Here is a 20204-nt window from a genome sequence, read left to right as displayed (position 1 = left end):
ACAAAGCAAACAGTAGGATTTATTCCTGTTCACGTGATGAACTATTACGGGAAAACAGAATGGAAAGTCGTCTGCTCTAAATAAAAAAATCTTAATTCTTCTTGCTTTCCCACCTTAGAGATTAAAATCTCTCGGAATTACTATTCTCTGTCTTCAGCTTAAAGAGGGGTCATTTTACCTATCTGTCACTGCTTCAAAACAGATGAAAGTGCAAACATGTTTGCCACTAATCACATATTCATCAGTGCCTTTGCAAGCAGCATAACTTAGCAAGCTTTGCAAAAATGAAAGGATGTCCTTATATAACCCAGGGAGAAGGAGATAGCGGGAAGAAATCTAACATGCTCTGTGTATGCTGAAATGACTCAGTAAGCAATATAGCACCATTAATGAGTTTGCAGTTCTGTAGAAGGTGAGAAAGGATCTCAGTCTGAATCGAGCATGAGCTTGCCAAAGGGTCTTAAGGAAATTTATGCTTCACTCTACTGAGAGCTCTGCCTCTGGCACAGGCAGCCTGAAGCAGTCAGTTGTAAGGTTTATTTACATGCTTCAGCTGCACACACACATGCACATGCATACATACATACATACATATATCTATATAATGTATGTAAAGAGAATGAAGAATGACCCAACTGAAAGAGCACTTTACATTTAATACTGCTGCAACAGCAGATCTCAAAAATATGTACTTTATTAAGCAGAATGCAGGGGGCTTTCATTTGAGGCAAGGCTACATGCAATCTAGCCTTATGTCACGTAATGGACCCCATGTGTTGTAATATCCCTGACCTTCATAAAGAGCTTTAGAGTGCTTGTACTTTTGATACCACAGTAACTTCACCAGATTTTGTAATGATCAGAACCTTGCTGTATCTGCTTATATGTTTGGATTCTCTGTCTAGATCCCATTTTCTACAGATGTCTGTATCTCAAAGGCATTACTTAGATAGGCTCTATCTGTAGTTGGTTGTGTCACAAGAGATGCTACAGATTAAGTAGCTCTGGATGGTTCACCAGTCTCTTCCTTTAAAGAACAGTTCCTCCACACAGATGTGCACAGGGTCATGTCTGAGTGTGTGTATCCTTAATGAAGAATTTCCCTTCTATCTTTTGGACCTTTTTCTCAACAACAAAGAAGGGATATGAATTTATAAAAGCATAGCAAAGTTGAGAAGTTATTTTAAAATGTATTTAGGCTTGATTTTCTGGTATTTAATGGGGTTTTACGCAATTGCAAAGAAGCCAGTAAGGAATTTGATTCTGTAATCCTCCAGTATGTCAGCATCAGCCTGACACCTTTCCTGAACTGTAGTGTAGTTTAATTAATTGTCTTGAAATGCAGTTTAAAAAATTCAACAATTGCCATCATACAGTAAGTACATTATTTTAATACTGTAAACTCTCATACCTAGGTGTAATTTTTTGTGCTGGTTATTAATGACTTGCATAATTCAGATGTCTCATCCTCAGGACAGCTGAAGATACCAAATGAAACTGAGAGATAAAGTTTTTCCTTTCTGCAGATTTGCTCTACAGGCTATGTTTTTATCTTAGTTATAAAGTATCTTTAAATCAGTATCTCTTAGCACAAGCTTTCTTCTCAGTATTGTGTTTCTTTTTTCTAGATAACTTTTTTTGGGGTGTGTTCAGTTTTTAATACCTATTTCAATTTACTTTGTTTCCTTAAAATCTTGACATCTTCTTTCCCATAAGGTAAGAGCAACTTGATGACAACAGGATGTGTCTTTTTGTATAGCTTAATTTAGACACTAGATCCACATGGCAGACATACCATTGTATGGAAGGTGTCTGCTGCAGAACAGCTGCATAACACAGTTGCATATGTTTGGCTTTATGCTCTTACAATGAACACCTGTCTTGCTCTAGAGCCCGCGGTACTAATCTAATCATGCAAATGTTCCCTGCTGGTTCAGCGATCCTGTTGTACACAGGAATCTTTGGATGTTGTTAGGCTACCTTAGTCACTTAATGAGGATAAGAGGCTACCTTAGTGACTTACTGAAGATGAATAAAGACAGGATTCTTAGATTTCTCTTGGGAATTTCTTTATGGAGCAAAGTATGGATCTTTCAGAACAACCAGTTTTCTTTTGAGCTCCAAAAGTTCCCTGAAATATAGAAGACCAGAATTACAGGTACAGTTCCTGTGTGTACTCCACAAGTGCATGTGGAGATAAAAACACATGATGTAGATGGGGTAGAAAACACGCAGAAACCTAATGCTCTCAGAAGGAACTGCAGGTGTATTACTGTGAAGGGGAAGGACAAAGGTTCTCTGGAATGGAAGGAGTCTTAGAAAGGTACTATAATGCATCATGAAGCTGTAATACTCTTCTTTATACGTCTTCTTTATTCCATCCCCTTTTTAAAAAAACCAGTAAAGTAGGCAATGCTTTCCTGTAGGTGTTCACACCTTTCCCATATGAGATGAGGATGAATGCAATTTCTCATTGTAGCATGTTTCTTTAGTATTTATTTCAAGAGCATGGTGAGATCTAATGATTATTTACAGTGCACCCAAAATTATAAAAGCTAAATTGGATATTTAGTGATAGACATTTATATAGAATGCCACCGAAAACTGCAGATTCCCTGAAATCACTGCATGGCATGATTTGCAGTCTTTCTGCAAAGCACAGGGAAAATTCAATGAATACATGGATCCTGAGGAAAAAAAGTATTATTTAACCTTTTGCATAACATAGACCATACTATTCCATGCAGTTATTCCTGACAGTGATCTGAATCCTGCATATTTCACTCTTCATAGAAGGATTAATGAACAGCTTTGAAATCACTAGTGAGGGTTGGGACTGCAGCCTTTACTCCAAACAGCTCTCTTATTTCATGTCAAGAATCACAGTGCATCCTCCTGCAAGGCAACCTGTGCTGCACAGCTCTCGGGAGCTCTGCCATCAGTCTCTTTTGAAGTAGCTCTTTGCTCAGCTTTGAAAAACAGTGGGAAGTACAAGGTCAGACATAGGTTTTGTGCTGAGGAGAGGCAGAGAAGGCAGACCTGGTAAACCTACTGAAAACAACAAGAGTCTGCTCATTTGAATCGTTAGCCTGGTGTTACTGTCTTTGAATTTGTTTTCAACAGAGAAGTGGTTTAGATGAGGGAGACACGGACTGTTACTTGTTTGTAATTAATGGCTAGATTTTAATTGTTTCAAAAAAGACATATTTTGAAATGCTTTTTTTCTGACATTTTCAAACAGTTGGTATATCATTCACATATGTGTTGTTAAAATAGTTAAATAGATTATCCTGATTTCTGTCAAACTACTATATTAGACTAAACATTAGAAGTAAACGTGGGAAATTTTAATGACTTCCACGAAGCCCATTCTGAAGTACTGATATTCTCCCAGGGGGCATGTGTATCTAGTGAAAAGCCCTGAAACTGGAGGTTGTTTCCTCTGCTGTCTTTCCCTGGCTTTTGAAAATCTCCAAGGATGGAGACTCCACAGCCTCTCTGGGCAACCTGTTCTAGTGCTTGATAAAGCTTTAGAGAAAGCTAATTTTAGCTTTATCTAAAACTTTAGGTAGTCCTGTATGAGAGAATAAAAGCACTAACTGACCTCCAAAGGTACTTTTCAACTATATGATTTGGTTCATCTAGCTAAAAAATGTATTTTCCAAAGCAGATGTAATAATGTACTAAAGAATCTTCAGCATTATTTGACTCTATATTAGAAGGCTATTAACTTTTTTTAATGCCATATGAAATTCTTCCTGTTACTGTAGAGCTGATAATAATATCCTAGGGAAGGACGACGTTGCATTTTAGTAATGCAACAGTTTTGCTGCTCTAATAGTAGAGAGATATCTTGTTTTAGGAATTAAGCATGTACTTTTATTACAAACATTTAAATATAATGAGATCGTGAGTCATTAACAAAAGTGGTTATTATATTTAAGGATCTGATTAAAAGGAATATAATAAAAATATATTATCATGTATTGTCATATTCAAAGACTGGAGGAAAGCAAATGTCACTCAAGAAGGGCAAGAAGGGGAGGTCCCAGAGAACTACAGGGTGGTCACCCTTACCTTGATCACTGGGAAGGTGATGGAGCAGCTAAGCCTGGAAACCATTTCCAGGCATGTTAAGGACAAGAAAATCATCAGGAGTTGTCAGCATGGCTTCACCAAGGGGAAGTCATGCTTGACTAACTTGATGAAATTCTGTGATGAAGTGGCTGGTCTGGTAGATGAGGGGAAAGCAGTGGCTATTGTCTACCTGGACTTCAGTAAGGCCTTTGACACTGTCTCTCATAAGATCCTCCTAGACAAGCTGTTGATGCATGGGCTGGATGAGGAGATAGTGAGGTAGACTGAAAACTTGCTGAATGGCTAGGCCCAGAGAGTGATGATCAGTGGCACAAAGTCTAGCTGGACGCCAGTAACTGGTGGTGTACCCCAGGGGTCAATACTGGGTCCAGTCCTGTTTAATATCTTCATTAATCATCTGGATGATGGAGCAGAGTGTACCTTCAGCGAATTTGCAGATGATACAAAACTGGGAGAAGTGGGTGATACTCCAGAGCGATGGGGTGCCATTCAGAGGGACCTCAACAGGCTGGAGAAATGGGCTGACAGGAGTCTCATGCAGTTCAACAAGGAGAAGCGCAAAGTCCTGCACCTAGGGAGGAACAACCTCAGGCACCAATATATGCTGGGGGCTACCTAGCTGGAAAGCAATTTGGCAAAAAAGGACCTGGGGGTCCTGGTGGACACCAAGTTGAACATGAGCCAGCAATGTGCTCTTGTGGCAAGGAAGGTTAATGGTGTCCTGAGCTGCATTAAACAATAGAATTGCCAGCAAGTGGAGGGAGATCATCCTTCCCCTCTATCCAGCACTGGTGAGGCCACACCTGGAGTATTATGTCCAGTTCTGGGCTCCCCCGTAAAAGACAGAGATGGAGCTACTGGAGAGAGTCCAGCAAAGGGCCACTTAGATGATTAAGGGACTGGTGCATCTCCCGTAGGAGGAAAGGCTGGGACTGTTCAGCCTGGAAAAAAGAAGGCTCAGTGGGATCTTGTTGATGTCTATGAATACCTGAAGGGAGGGTGCAAAGAGGACAGAGCCAGGCTCTTTTCAGTGGTGCCCAGTGACAGGACAAGAGGCAATGGGCACAAAGTGAAACACAGGAGGTTCCATCAGAACGTCAGGAAACACTTTTCTGCCTTTTTCACCTTTTCTGAGGGTGACTGAGCATGGGAGCAGGTTGCCCAGAGAGGTTGTGCGGTCTATATCCATGGAGACATTCAAAAGCCATCTGGACACGGTCCTGGGCAACTGCCTTCGGTAGAGCCTGCTTGAGCATGAGTGTTGGACCAGATGAACTCCAGAGATCCCTTCCAATCTCAATCATTCTCTAATTCTGTGATCATATTCAGCTTTTACATAGTATCATTTCAGATGTGTGGCTAATGTTTATCTTACTGTCTATGCCTTCCTGAATTCCTTATTTACAAATATTAAAGCCATTGGTAAAACAGCACCACTGGATGGATTTTAAAGACCTGTGAGGCAATTATATAGGACAAAAAAAATCCCGGAATATATTCAATAAAGTGATAAAAAAACCCTCTCTGTATCAATAATTTTTCTTTAAGTCAAGAATTCTCTTTAGAGTGCCATCTTGTGTTGAAACCTCAGACCGAGGCCTCTTTAGAACAAAGCAGGAAATAGTAAAAAAACTCAGCAAAACTTAATATTGAAGCTAGTTTCTTTGAAATTTGTACTCTGGTACAGACATCTCTGCTGTTTAAAGTTTTCCCCATAAAATATGAATGGTAAAATACTGTAAAACAATATTTGAAATATGTTGTTTGTATTTAGCTATAAAAATAAGTACAGTCTGGTGATTCTGATATAGCTGTTCTTATATTAGTAAGCTTACATTTTTAGAATGTTTTTCATCCCAAAGTGCTCAGTTATGATTTATTCATTATGGATGAAATCTTGACCTCAGTGAGTTCCTGTTGTCTTGAAGAGGTCTTGGGTTTCTCTGTCCTTTGAATATAAGATTCTTAGCCACCACTGAAACACAGCAGCATTGATGTTCCAGAAACAGTACACTGCTTAGGATTGGGAGTAGAATAAAATCATTGAACTATGGAGAAAAGTGTAGGTGTACAAATATGTTTAGCCAGACTGGAGTTTAGCCAAGATGCTTGTGGAATTCCAAGATTCTTGTGGAATAATGCCATGGTCCTTCTTATCATTACTCCACAATATAGACTGGTTTTGTCTTGTTTTATGAAAAAAGCCTCTCCAGTTACAACCAGTACTTTAGTAGAATGGATTCACTTTATTTTTTACCGAGAGAGTAAAACGGCTGTGGTATAACTTTTCCTGTCACCAAGAACTTACCAAAGTGCACCTTGCCCAGCTAGCACTCCATAATGCTTGTCTATTTATCATCTATTTATATATCTGGGAAGTAAAAATTTTTAAGAAGTGTATAAGCTGTCCAAGAATGCAGAAAAAACAAAAAGCAGAAAATAAGATCTGGATCAGCCAAAACAAAACCAAGCGGAACAGGTGACAATTTTTACTCAGCCTCAGTCTACTCTCATCTTTCTACAGGTTGTATCTGCTTACCACTGTGGTATCTCCCATGTCTTTCAGCAGCATGTTGCACGTATCATGTGAATATTGTGAGATTATTCAGAGAGCATACCTTACAGATTTATAGTGAGATAGGGTATTAAATGAATTATTCCTGCTCTCTGGCAGCTCTCACGCAGCTCACCGTGAACCCGCTCATCCCACTGTTGGACAACTTGTGCAGAAGGGTGCTGTGAGGGACAATATCAAAACCCTCACTAAAATCCAGAAAAACTGCATCCACCGCCTTCCCTTCATCCACTAGACGGGTGACCTTATCATAGATGGATATCAAATGAGTTAAACAGGACTTTCGTTTTGTGAACCCATGTTGACTCAGCCTGATGATTGCATTGTTTTTTAAATGCCTTTTAGTAGTACCCAGTATAATCTTCTCCGTAATTTTTCCAGGAACTGAGGTTAGACTAACAAGTCTGTAGTTACCTGTAGTAGTTTGACTTCATTTGAAAATTCATGACGTAGGTGTACTTCTTGGTAATTATTTAGTTTTAAAGCAATTCCTAAATCAGTGTAAGTGGGTAAATATTTAATTTGAATAAGTTTATTTTTAAATATATATTTTGGTATAAAGCAAAAACCTGTCATTAAGGGTTATGAAATACAAAACTGAATTTTAATTTTAATAAATCATAGTTTTTTTAATCCACTATGAGCTAGTGCTGGATGCTTCACACAGAAGTATAAATCATGGCAGAGTAGGCAGATGTGCATTAAACTTGCCTTTCAAAATAATATTGATAATTAATAATTAAAAATTGCTTTACCTCTGAAGCTTGATGAACCTTATGTTATAGCTAAGGGTAATTCTGCATGATTTCTGTAATGATTTAAGTAAATACAGAAATCATGCAGTTTGGACTCAAATCTTTACCTTGTAATTCTGTGGGAGTGTGTTCTGAGATACACATTACCTAAAACTTTCCATTTTATCAATTTTGAATTGAATTGACCCTTCTGTTATGCTGTAGGAAACATAAAAGTCTTAAACTCATAAACGTGCTTTGCTCTAGTCCTCTTACAGAGAATGAGGATTTTACATACGGGTTTAAGCAGCACTGGTAGAAATCATACAAATGCCTCATCAGTGCCTGCCTTCCAGGTACCACTTTTAACTCGTGTGTCAGATCTGTAGGTACAACTGAGGTTTCTGTAGCATTTGTTAATTCATCTGAAAGCATGGCTTACAGATGTAAGCTATGAGAGGGCCGGAAGAGACCCTTTCCTACAGCTCTGGATTCTGTTTCAGAATTAGTAATGTTATTCTTACTTCTCCGAATATAACTGATCCTTAGGTACTGGATCAGGTGGTAGAGAATTAGCAACCAATCTTATTTTGCCTTTTTTTACAAATATAGCTAAGACATATCTAAAAATCCATAACTCACACAAACTGTGAAATAAACCTTTAAAACTTGAAAGCTCACTTGCAAAAGAGACCTTTACCTACCAGACTCCTTTCCTCTCTCCTTCCTTCTCTCTCTCCTGCTCTTTCCCAGTCTTTTTTCTTTCCTTCTTTCCTTCTTTCTCTTTCTTTCTTTTTTTCTTTATTTCTTACATTTTTCTTTTCTTTCCTTCCTTCCTTTCTTTTCTTTCCTTCCTTCCTTCCTTTTTTCTTTTCTTTCCTTCCTTATTTATTCCTTCCTTCCTTCCTTCTTTCCTTCCTTCCTTCTTTCTTTCCTTCCTTCCTTCCTTCCTTCTTAGTTCCCTCCCTCCCTCCCTCTCTCCCTTCCTCTCTGTATCTGTCTGTCCACATTTTTTCAGTGTTATTGCTGCTGTGTTATATTCTTATCCTTCTGATGAGTGTAATGAACAGAAAGAGAGAAGTTCCTCCTATGGAAAAACTAACAAGTACCACGGTTGAAAGTAGGAAACGGAACAGAGATTTGAAGTTACATTTCATCTCCCTGCCTGTTGCTTTTATTAGGAGAAGTGAGATGGTCACTAATGGTTTCACCTTTACCATTTTTTACATTTGCTAAGAGCCTTCCCTGAGCTTCTCCTTTTAGATCAAGAGTTTTTAGGTGTGTCAGTCATGTTGCTGCCTCATTAGTGTCTGTGTGACATCCCTCAGGATACAGGAAAGGGTGGCACATTGCTCTTCTGAGCACAGCCACATTAGAAAGTAGTAAGATAGATCAATATCGGCTATGAAAGTTTCAGCTTTTTCGAATTGAAAGAATGTCTGGAAAATATTTTAAGTAGTGTATGAGTCCAGGAACCAGAATATGTCATAGTACCTAGTGATTTGCCTGTCAGCCATTCACAGTCACTGCTGTAAAAAATGACACTTGCATTGTAACATGCGGAAACTCTGATTGAGCCCTTTTTCATCACAGCAGCCTCGCAGCAGTTGGGTGGGTGCTACTGAGCATGCAAAGAATGGAGGTGGCTAAAGGAAAAGTCGGAAAACCTCAAAAGCTCAAAAAATGCTTTCTGCTTCTGTCAGTGCCTTCTGTTTCCAAGCATTTGCAGTCTCAGGTTAACTGCCCAGCTCTTACTTTCTTCTGGCTTTTCCCCACTGGAATAATTATCCTTCTAAATAGTCTTTCAGCACCAATGATCTTCACTTAGCTAATAGTTTTGTGGAAGTCAATGGCTTTATTTAATTTTCCCCTTTCAAGTGAAAAATAAAGTATATGTGAGACCACTAGCAGCTGCTGCTGTTGGAGTTACAGCTGCCCTCTTCAGGTAGTGGAGAACAAAGTTGCCCAACTAGTCAGCTCTGCGTGCCTTCTAGGTGATGGTTGTAATCTGTAAAATTCTGCGTGCACCTAATATGAGGTTCACATTTGGAAATACATACTTAAGTGTATAAGCCCTATTTTGTCGTGTATTTTCCCTTTGAAAACAATGGAAACTAGTAATCTAATAGAAGTTGGATATTCTGTACCTTTGTGGATGTAGATCCACATCAGTAAGAACATGTCTATCCTTTCATGTATGTACATAAAAGTTCTTAGAAAGTTCGGCTTGCTGAATAGTACGTGTACTTGAACCAAAATAAGAGTATTCAAAAATGACGTTGGAACAATGTAGCTTTTATAAATGTGTTAGTGGTGGTGTTCTTGTTTGTTTACTGTGGCTAGAGACATTTCTCATATCTATAAGAAGTCAGAACAAGACTGTTCTTGTCCGAAGGGCTCACATCCTATTACAAGAGAAGACACAAGCAGACACCATAAAGGGAAACACATTGGCAGTATGCAAAACATTAGCAGCAGTGTAAGAGCAGCCTTGAATCCCAGTTTTCCCTTAAAGCTTGTGATTTTCTGTAAGCTCTGTCTTCTAGAGTTTATTTATTAACTTAGTTTTCATACGTTTTCATTGGTTCTAGCATGGACAATTGTGGACAAAACCAAAATATGGAAATGTGACACTGAATAGATAAGTCATCATTGTATGACAAACAAAAGCTCTCCAAATGTTTGCTTCTTAATTGTAAGCCAATCTTTTCATTTTGGAGGGAAAGAAAGGAGTTTAAATGGTGAACCTAACTAATGACTGGAGTAGAGGACAGTGAAACAGCCATACCAACATCTCTTGGAATACTACTAACACTTGTGAGAAATTTAAGTTAAAAGCATCTGATTTGGTTAAATTGGGACAAATTTCAGAAACAGGATCAAAAAGTGCTCTTAAAATGGCTGGAGCTTGGGTTAGAAGGCATCCATGGAAGGGTGGATATATGAAGGCAGGCCATTGAAGTGTCCATATAGCTACAGGGTTTGGGTTATTTTCCCCATTAGACTGCAGAGCCAAACTGTTTAGTGGGCATAAAGGTTCATCAAATACATAAAATCAAAAGAATTGTAAAGACTGTAACAGTAATGTCTGTTCCTCTTCAGAACTCAAATTTTGCTGTCTTGCTTCTCCTCATATCTACAGTTCACCAGCCTTAAGATCTTAGCTCCAGTGTCCACCTGAGAGAAGAAGGGCCTTTCAAATGTCAAACATAAGTACAATAACCATTTTCCTAACTTCCCTCTTCCAGATGCTCTGATATTTCTGGGATCATAACACGGCAGGGAGTGGGGGAGGCGGGGAAAGAGCAAAGGTGACAAAACCCTGTGTTCCCTTTGCCATCTTTAAGTCTCAGGATAACTTACTGTGTTGAGGATGTAAACAAAATGTCAGAATAAGTATTTTAACACTTTTCTTCATGGCAAGCATGGCTAAAATTAGATTGCTTTGCTGTTCCAGAGCAATCCCTTACTCTGGAATAAAAGGGAGTCTGTGTATACCTTTGATTATGATAGTCAAGGTGCTAGTGGCACCATGCTTCCCCAACTAAGCAAATGATTTAACCACCTTCTAAATGTGGAAAACCTAAGAATAATGACAATAATAAATACTTTTTGTCTAGTGTGCCAGTGGCACGGCGAATTGGATCATGTCAGGCTTCGTCTGCTGCCTAATGCAATGTAACATAGGAGATAAAATAAATCTAATGGGTAATACACTGTTAGACTTGAAAGATGATAGCTCTCTTGTAAAGCAACTGATGTGAGAATATGTCAATGCAGTGGATTTCAGATGTTTATTGAAGTCTTGAATCTTTGAAACCCAGCAAATGCCTATTTTAAGGGCTATGAAACAAGTGACTACAAATACAGCAGTATGCTTATTAGTGACAAAGCTGTTGCCTGAAACAGAATCCAGCTAAATTTTATGTTTTCTTTGTGTGCTCAACTCACATTTTCATTTCTGCAAGTGCTTCCTGGAGACATTGGCTTGAACTTCAAAGCATACTGCTAGGAATGCTTTATTATCGTGGTAGCTAGACTCAGAATTTTTAGTTACAAAAGTTCAGTAGTGCCTACCAAAGATCATTATACGTTTCAGTGAGCTATGATTTAATAATATGGATTCAAAGAAATAGTATGCGAAAAATATTTTTGATTGTTTTCAACTGTGTAATAAAAAGTATGTTTATTGGGGTCAATTTTAAGGAAGGTTTTAATTTGTGTTTCTTTCTTGTATTTCTTTCAATTGTTTGTTTGTTTTGAATGCTTATAACAATTCACTGTGTGATTCATTACTTGAGCCTTTAAAAAGTTGATCTGCTAATTATCTTTCAGTAAATAAGCATAGAGTTGCTGTAAGGGTTGTAACCAATTAGGAAGCCTAGGAAGTCATGCCTATTCTCTTTACTTAAAGCTGTGTTCTTTTTTGTTTCTGCTTTGTTTGCTTTATGAAGGCAGAACGCTCTATTCTCACTCAATATGCAATTTAAATAAGTTTTTTTATTTGATCATTGTGATGGCATTGTGAATTAAATTTTCAAAAATACAGGCAAAAAACTCGTTCAACAGCAAGGTGGGTTTGTTGGGTTTTTTTTGATATCTGAAGAAAGAGTGGAAGTGCCTTTATTTATTAAAATAACATGTGACCTTCCCAAATATATAAAAATATATAAAAATATAATGCATTTTCTTAAAGTTTACAAATAAATTGTTAAATTAGTTAAAAGTAATTTGTCTTCTAATCAGATTTTTATGTGTGTTCTCAACACCAGAATAACAAGCTGTGAAGAATAAACATGCATTTATGAAGGGGGTGTGCCCCCATTAGTTTCTGGATTTGTTCTCCATTAATTTTAATTATGTAGGAAGTTTTCAGAGCCTGATAGAATAGTGTATGGACATTTGGGTACTATGCCTGTAATTTTGGTTTTGTAATCTGTTTGGAATTCTTCTAAGTTTAGCCTCTGTGAGTAGTTACGAGTTTTACAGTTCTTCACACTTGTTCTTCAGATTATTAAAATGCTTCTCTAATGTATCTTCCTCAATAATTGATGTGTATTCATAGTTTGAAATTAATGTTGCGGTTAATATCTGAAGGAAAAAATTAACGTTAAATGTGTTTGGATTTTGTTGTAGGTATTACATGATAAAACCAAGAACCCAAAACTAGAACAAAAATACAATTAACTTTCTTTCTCTGTGTAGCCCACTGTTTGTGAACGGGAGCTCTGTGTATTTGCTTTTCAAACATTAGGAGTGATGAACGAAGCTGCTGATGAAATTGCAACTGGGGCTCAGGTAGAATTATCTAATGCTTATTATATGTCTGATTTTTTATAGTATACTCAGTATTTATTTTGACTTGTATTCCCCATATGAGTACTGTTTGGTAAGTATTATTTATTTGTCCACTCTTATAGCTGTAAATACACTGTTTTCTGCATGGAGTTTTCAAACGGTACTAATGAGGTGCTTCCATTGTTTTGCTTCCATGTAATTAGAGTAACCCTGTTTTCTTGTTCTGTTGTATTCAATTAGGTCACCTGGGTTGTTAATAAAGGCAGCCATTGTCATCTGGAGATAATTCCCATTTATTTTCACCTAATGAGCCATTACTACTCTCATGCAATTAATAAGCTACTTCCTGTTCGTGGTATTGGGATGCAGCTATCCACGGAGCATCTGTTGTTTTGATCATTAATTAACAGTGGGAAAGTCCTTACTGATATTGCTACATAGTTTTTTTTCTCTCTTCTCAAGGATCAGGAATTTAATATAAGCTTGCTTGCTGACTCTTAAGTTCAGTTATTAATGTAGTTATAACCATATCATTGTTTTCTTTCATAATTTTGTATATGCTTTAAAACAATTTAAAATTATATTTCCAAATCACCATTTAACCTTAGATTATAGTAAATTCAAAAGTTAAAAGATTTTATGTTTAAGATCCTGTTAAGATCTTAAATTAAAAGTTTACACATCTCACAGAAAAGTGCATTCCTTTCTGATTTCCTAGACATATGTCATTCACTGTGCATGTACGGAGTAAGCAACATGTTTTTTTTGGAAGAGCAAATGTTCAGTGCAGTTAACTTTAACTAGCACTAGTGAGTATAGCCACTGGAAATAATTTGGCTAAGTGCCTGAATACTGCCTATGGGCATATCCTCAAAGGAATAAACTTGCAAAAGTATACACCAGCTTCTTCACTTGAGAATATGACTGCAGGATCTGAACATCAGCTCTTCATCTGATGTCTGAAGACCGTTAGATGGCTGTATTTGCAACATCTAGCATACCAAACATTGGGATACCTGTGTAAGCTTGTAAGAAATGGAGAGAGGTGTGCTGATGAAGCCCCATCTCTTCTTCAGCCTGAAGTCCTCTGAAGACCTCAGCAATGTGTTTCTGGGGAGCTAGAGTTTTTTCTTTTTTTAATTCAGGCACTTATGTGTTACATTACATGTACATTTAGAATCATACAATAGTTTGGGTTGGAAAGGACCTTTGAAGGTCATCTAGTCCAACATCCCGTGAAGTGAGCACGGACATCTTCAACTAGATCAGGTTGCTCAGAGCCCCGTCCAGCCTGACCTTGAATGTATACAGGGGTGGGGCATCTACAGCCTCTCTGGGCAACCTGTTCCAGTGTTTCACCACACTCATGGTAAAAAATTTCTTCTTTATATCTAATCTAAATCTACCCTCTTTTAGTTTAAAACCATTACCCCTTGTCCTGTCGCAACAGATTCTACTAAAAAGTTTGTCCCCATCTTTCTTATAAGCTCCCTTTAAGTGCTGAAGCCCCAGAGCCTTCTCTTCTCCAGGCTGAACAACCCCAACTGTCTCAGCCTTTCTTCATAGGAGAGGTATTCCATCCCCCTGATGATTTTCATGGCCCTCCTCTGGACCCGCTCCAACAGGTCCATGTCTTTCCTGTGCTGAGGGTTCCAGAGCTGGAGGCAGTCAGTACTCCAGGTGTGATCTCAGCAGAGTGGAGTAGAGGGGCAGAATCACCTCCCTCGACCTGCTGGCCACGCTTCTTCTGATGTCATCCAGGATATGGTTGGCCTTCTGGGCTGTGAGCACACATTGCTGGCTCATGTCCATCTTTTCATCCACCAGTACCCCCAAGTCCTTCTCGTTAGGGCTGCTCTCAATCCCTTCATCCGCCATCCTGTACTGATACTGGGGGTTGCCCCAATCCAAGTGCAGGACCTTGCACTTGGCCTTGTTGAACCTCAGGAGGTTTACATGGGCCTATTTCTCAAGCTTTTCCAGGTCCCTCAGGCATGTCAACCACACCACTCAGCTTGGTGTCATCTGCAAGCTTGCTGAGCGTGCACTCGATCCCACTGTCCTTGTCATTGATGAAGATACTAAACAGTACTGGTCCCAGTACGGACCCCTGAGGGACCCCACTTGTCACTGATCTCCATCTGGACATTCAGCCGCTGACCACTATGCTCTGGATGCGACCATCCAACCAGTTCCTTATCCACCAAACAGTCCACCCGTGAAATCCATCTCTCTCCAACTTAGAGAGAAGGATATTGGGGGGGACCATGTCAAAGGCCTTACACAAGTCCAGATAGATGACATCTGTAGCTCTTCCCTTGTCCACTGACGTAGTCACTCCATCACGGGCAGCCACTACGTTGGTCAGGACGGACTTGTGTTTGGTGAAGCCATGCTGGCTGTCTTGAATCGTCTCCCTGTCCTCCATGAGCCTTAGCATAGCTTCTAGGAGGATCTTTTCCATGATCTTCCCAGGCACAGAGGGGAGGCTGATAGGTCGGTAGTTCCCAGAGTCCTCCTTCCTGCCCTTTGTAAAAACAGGTGCAATGTTTCCCTTTTTCCAGTCACCAGGGACTTCACCTGACTGCCGTGACTTTTCAAATATCATGGAGAGTGGCTTGGCAACTACATCAGCCAATGCCCTCAGGATTCTGGGATGCATCTCATCAGGTCCCATAGACTTCTGTATTTTCAGGTTCCTCAGGGGGTCACGAACCTGGTCTTCTCTTACATTGGGAGGGACTGTTCTCCCCCAGTCCCCATCTTGCGGTCCATCCACTCGAGAGGTGTGGAAAGAGAGATTGCCAGTGAAGACTGAGGCAAAAATGTTGTTGAGTACCTCAGCCTTCTCCTCGTCTGTTGTCACCAGTTTGCCAGTCTTGTTTATCAGGATGGGGGGTACACTTTCTTTGACCTTCCTTTTCTGGCTGACATACCTATAGAAGCCCTTCTTATTATTCTTTGCATCACTTTCCAAGTTCAGCTCCAGCCACGCCTTGGCCTTCCTGACCCCATCCCTACACAACCAGGCAGCATCCTTATACTCCTTCCAGGATACCTGTCCCTGCTTCCACTGCCTGTGCATTTCCTTCTTGTCCTTTAGTTTGACCAGCAGGTCTTGACTCATCCGTGCTGGTCTCTTGACTTCCTTTCCTGATTTCTTACACCTGGGGATCAAGAGCTCTTTCGCTCTACGGAAAGTGTCCCTAAAGTTCTACCAGCTCTGTTCTGCTCCCTTGTCCCTCAGGGCAGTTTCCTGGGGTCCTATTGACTCACTCCTTGAACAGCTGGAAGTTCACTTTCCTAAAATTAAGGAAAAATTAAGTACAAACTTACATGGTATGTTACATGTACATTGTACCTTAGGTACAAACAAGTAGCTCTCACTTCTCTTTTTAAATACAACTGACAGGAGAGGTGGTCCTGGTTAGATCTCACTCTGTGTTTTATGTAGGTATCACTGTTGCAGGCATATGCGGAGCTTGCTCTAGATCTCTAGAGTACCTCTACATCTACAGAGCTTTACTGTAGAGTACTGAAGTGATTACAACCTTGACAGTGCTTAAAAGAGTTAGGTAAGAGATTTTGTCAATTGTCCCATTGGACCTAGGTGACTAAATTTTGTTAAGTCTCACTCTAGTGATAGCATTGCACCCAGCTCACTACATCTGATCTGGTTGAGCTCCCATTCCTGTTTGCAGAAAGAATTCAGCACTTGTAGGGTTTGATTCATCTAAGCTATTTTTGACATTAGTTTAGGATAGCGTGAATCACAGCATAGACTGTCAGCACAGTGGTTATTTTCTCCATTGATTATAAAGAGAGCTAGGCTGACTAGTAAGAAGTAGGTGTTCGCATTGTGAATCTCTACATTTTGGCAGATGAATCTTCCTCCAAATCATTTTGTGTAGTGAAGGAGCCTAAATATAGTTTCCCACTATTAGAAATCACATCCTGTTTTTTTCTGCTGTGCTTTCAGCTAATTTCCTAAGGTATACACGCCTACTTTGTCACTCCCAGTATTCCGATGGCTCCTCCTCAATAATAATAAGTGATTGTACTTTCTAAAACTTTCAAGCCCAAACTCACCTTACCTTTTTTTAGTCATGTAGTCAAAATGCTTGAAAATAAAATGCCTGATTTGTTGATACTTCAGACTTCCTGTAGAGAGTCTCTGGAGAGAGAGAGGCACTGTCTGAGAGAGTGATGTCGTAAGAGGGAATTGTCATCAGCAAGTGTCATCTTGTCCTCCCTGGAAATATTTTAATCCTTATTTGCGTACTTCAGTACCTACTGTTCGGGAGGAGGAGTTCAGGCCCAGCTATAAGGACATTTACTAGATCCACAGCACTTCCTATTACCAAGGAACACATATGCAAGTTTGTATTATAATGTTTATACTAGACTCACCTCCCAGTTTAAGTTGCTCTGCGTTCCATCAGCTCAGAACAATGATGTCAGGGGAAATTGGGGGTTTAACTAAACCTAATCTATGTGTGTTTTCCCCCATGTCAGAGCAATATGCAGGGATCATGGTGAGAAACAACATAAGAGTCAACAGCTGGTTTAAAGGACGGCTTTGGGATGGTGTTCACAGAAGAACTGTGCCAATTTTAAGACATAATTTTAAGTCCCATCATGCAAATCATAAAGCAAGACAACTCTGGGGACTCAAACAGCTCTTCCCTAGTAGTGTCTTGTGACTGGAGGCTAAGTAGTACTTCTGAGAAGTAGGGTGTATGAACTCAGGCTCAATTTCATGGTAATACATGTACACAGTTGCAGGCCTGTTGCCTGACCTGGCTGTGTACGCAGACTCCTGGTCTCCTTTGCAAATGCTAACGCAGATGTCCTATTTTGAAACATTAATCATGCTTACAGGTATTATAACTGGAAAGTAACCAGAGCACCATGGAGGAAGGGATCATTATTTAAATAACTTCATTTTTCAATGTAAGTGATATATTTAGTAACTGGAACTAACAGAATATTTTTAAATTGATGGAGAAGATTGTCCATTCACGCTAAAGGAGCAGAGGAGGAGAATGGCAACAGTATGACTCACTGCAGCACAGTTCCTTTTCCCTTTCATCATGATTCGTATTTTCATTCCGCATCTCTAAAGGACCATAATTTTTTTTTCCTGCAAATGATCAGATACAGTGGCAGATATATAAAAACTTCTAGAACAGCTTGAGCTGTGAGATGAGATCTGCACCATGTGGAGTTGTGGGAGGAACCAGGGATGCCTACTAAGTACGACTCATCTCAGCTTTTCCTTTCTTTCATGGAAAGGTGTTTTCACACAGGGATGTTTTCAGAAGGCACAGAAAAAACAGGGGGAAATGAGCTAATTTTTACGTAGCAACTTTGGATTTCATTATGAGCTGTATTTAGGTTTCTGGCAGAAAGCTGCATTCTATCTGGTTTGTGATGGCTGTATTCTATTTTTAATCTCTGAATTAAAAATTTTGAAACAATTGTACAGAAATCTGTTGCTAAGTTGTGTATGTGCCTATGTGCACATGTGTGAATACATGCCTGTGTACACATTACATGTGTGATCTTAAGATGAAATCTTGGCAATCATAGATATTCAAAGCCATGCTGTAGTTCTGTACAACAGGATGGTAGGAGGAGGATCTCCCAATGTGAGCCCTGCATATGACTGTTAAATCACTGCACTGTTCTGGCTTTAGCAGAAGCAATGTTTACAAGTGTTTCTGTGATTACAATCTTCAGGAGAACAGCAGGCAGTGGTACAGATTCACAAACCCTTCCTCGTTCTTGAGCAACATTTTTCACTTGCATCTACTGCACAGAGTTACACAGATCCAGCACAACTTCATTTCCCTAGACAATGAATTTAATCCAAGAATTAGCACGTGTGCACAAGAGAAAGAAGGACTGCAAGCAATGTGTTTGACATGATGATACATTTAGGACCAGATATTGGTTCTACTTATGCACCTGAAATAATGTACCAGGGCTGAACCCGAAGCCTGTTGAGGTCAATGGAAGAATTTCAGTCCTGAACTATGTCCTGTGGATAACACAGTTTGGGTAATATAGGTAACAAATGAAATATGGTATTATTACAATATGTAAAAAAAGCAGTCTGGAAGATACAATATGAAAGTACATCTGTTGAATAAATATTTTTCTTTATCCCTAGGTGGTTGATCTGTTAGTATCCATGTGTCGGTCTGCATTAGAGTCACCTAGGAAAGTTATCATTTTTGAGCCATATCCTTCTGTAGTTGATCCTAATGATCCTCAGATGCTGGCCTTTAATCCCAGGGTAAGTAGTTATCTTTCGTTATGTCATAGCTTGGTTTTAGTCATGCATGAGATTTCAAAGCAAAACCTTCTTCTGGAGGAGTCTCCTTTACTGTATAGCACAAGCGTGTGACTGTTTTCAGAACTCTGTAGCTTTTTTAATTGTCTCTGAGAAGGTATCTGAGTATAAACTGTAAGTTGTGTTCTAAGTTATGTTGAAGCCAAGAAATTCTTTTAGGGTACAAATTCTAGATGCAAAATTTTATATTCTTAATAACTTTCTCTCAGTGTACACATTGGACACAAAGAGAAAGATGGCCTTTGGGAGGTGTAGACCATGTAAACCGGGGGATTTCCAGTCCATCTTTTTATTCTTGAAGTGGTTATTGCTGTCGTCTTATTTTCTCTTTGCAAACAATTACGTCCTTAAATGTCATTTTATCAAATGTTGACTTAATAGTTGAGTTTTATACAAGCATCAGTTTTGAAGTAAAGAATTGTGTTTGCACTACTTGCTCCTCAGGCTGCAAATACTGCCTCTCAGGGGAGCCCTCGAGAAGCCATGAACTATTACATCACACTTAAGCCATCCCCAAGGACATAAATGAGAATTTTGGATGTCCTGCATTGGGATGCATTTCACTTTTCTGAACAAAGGCCAGTTAGCAGTCATTCTTCCTCAGGAAAGGGCAAGCGTGTTCTGTAGCATGTGGGAAGAAAGACTTGTCAGGAGGTGCTTGGAAGGGGGCTGATGAGGAGACAGCTAGTCTGGTGGCTGGGCAAGGCAGGAGTTTGAAGCAGATGAGGGAGTATGAAAGAGGGTCACACCAGAAGAGGAATGGAGAGAGCCCCTGGACTGGCAGGGCCCACACCGCCTCATCCCAGCTTCTTGCCAGTACGGGCGAGGTGAAAGCCCATGGGCAGAAGTTGGCAAGACCCAAAGATGGGCAACAGTGAAGCTCCTGAAGGTGACGTGACGTGGAGCTGGTGAAGCATGGACTATTAAGCTCATCCACTCAGAAAACGTGGAGCCCTCTGATAGCAGTTCCCAAGCAGAAGGTAGGCAAGGATCAGGGTGAGGCAGAGGGACAACTGAAGGACCTCTGATGTTTCACAGAGCTCTTAGCAAAGTATCTGTTTATTTAGCATTTTATTTAGAACCTATTTGGTCACCACATTATTTAACTTAATAGCATGTTCATAGAATCATAGAATCATTA

General features: G+C 39.6%; 1 protein-coding gene across 1 annotated transcript in view; it reads left to right on the top strand.

Annotated features, from left to right (window-relative positions):
• Window positions 1-19006, top strand: part of PARP8 (poly (ADP-ribose) polymerase family, member 8) — a gene marked incomplete at its 3' end in the record, with an annotated part of 69725 nt that extends 50719 nt beyond the window's left edge. The window contains exons 14-15 of the mRNA XM_009582718.1: window positions 12613-12705; window positions 18881-19006. Of these exons, the coding sequence (XP_009581013.1) occupies window positions 12613-12705; window positions 18881-19006 (219 nt within the window). The remainder of the gene's footprint in view (window positions 1-12612; window positions 12706-18880) is intronic.
• Between the last annotated feature and the right edge of the window lie 1198 nt (window positions 19007-20204).

Source organism: Fulmarus glacialis, unplaced genomic scaffold (genome assembly GCF_000690835.1).
Source record: "Fulmarus glacialis isolate BGI_N327 unplaced genomic scaffold, ASM69083v1 scaffold4408, whole genome shotgun sequence".
In the NCBI taxonomy this organism is placed as follows: domain Eukaryota; kingdom Metazoa; phylum Chordata; class Aves; order Procellariiformes; family Procellariidae; genus Fulmarus; species Fulmarus glacialis.
This window is presented reverse-complemented; position numbering and strand designations above follow the sequence as displayed.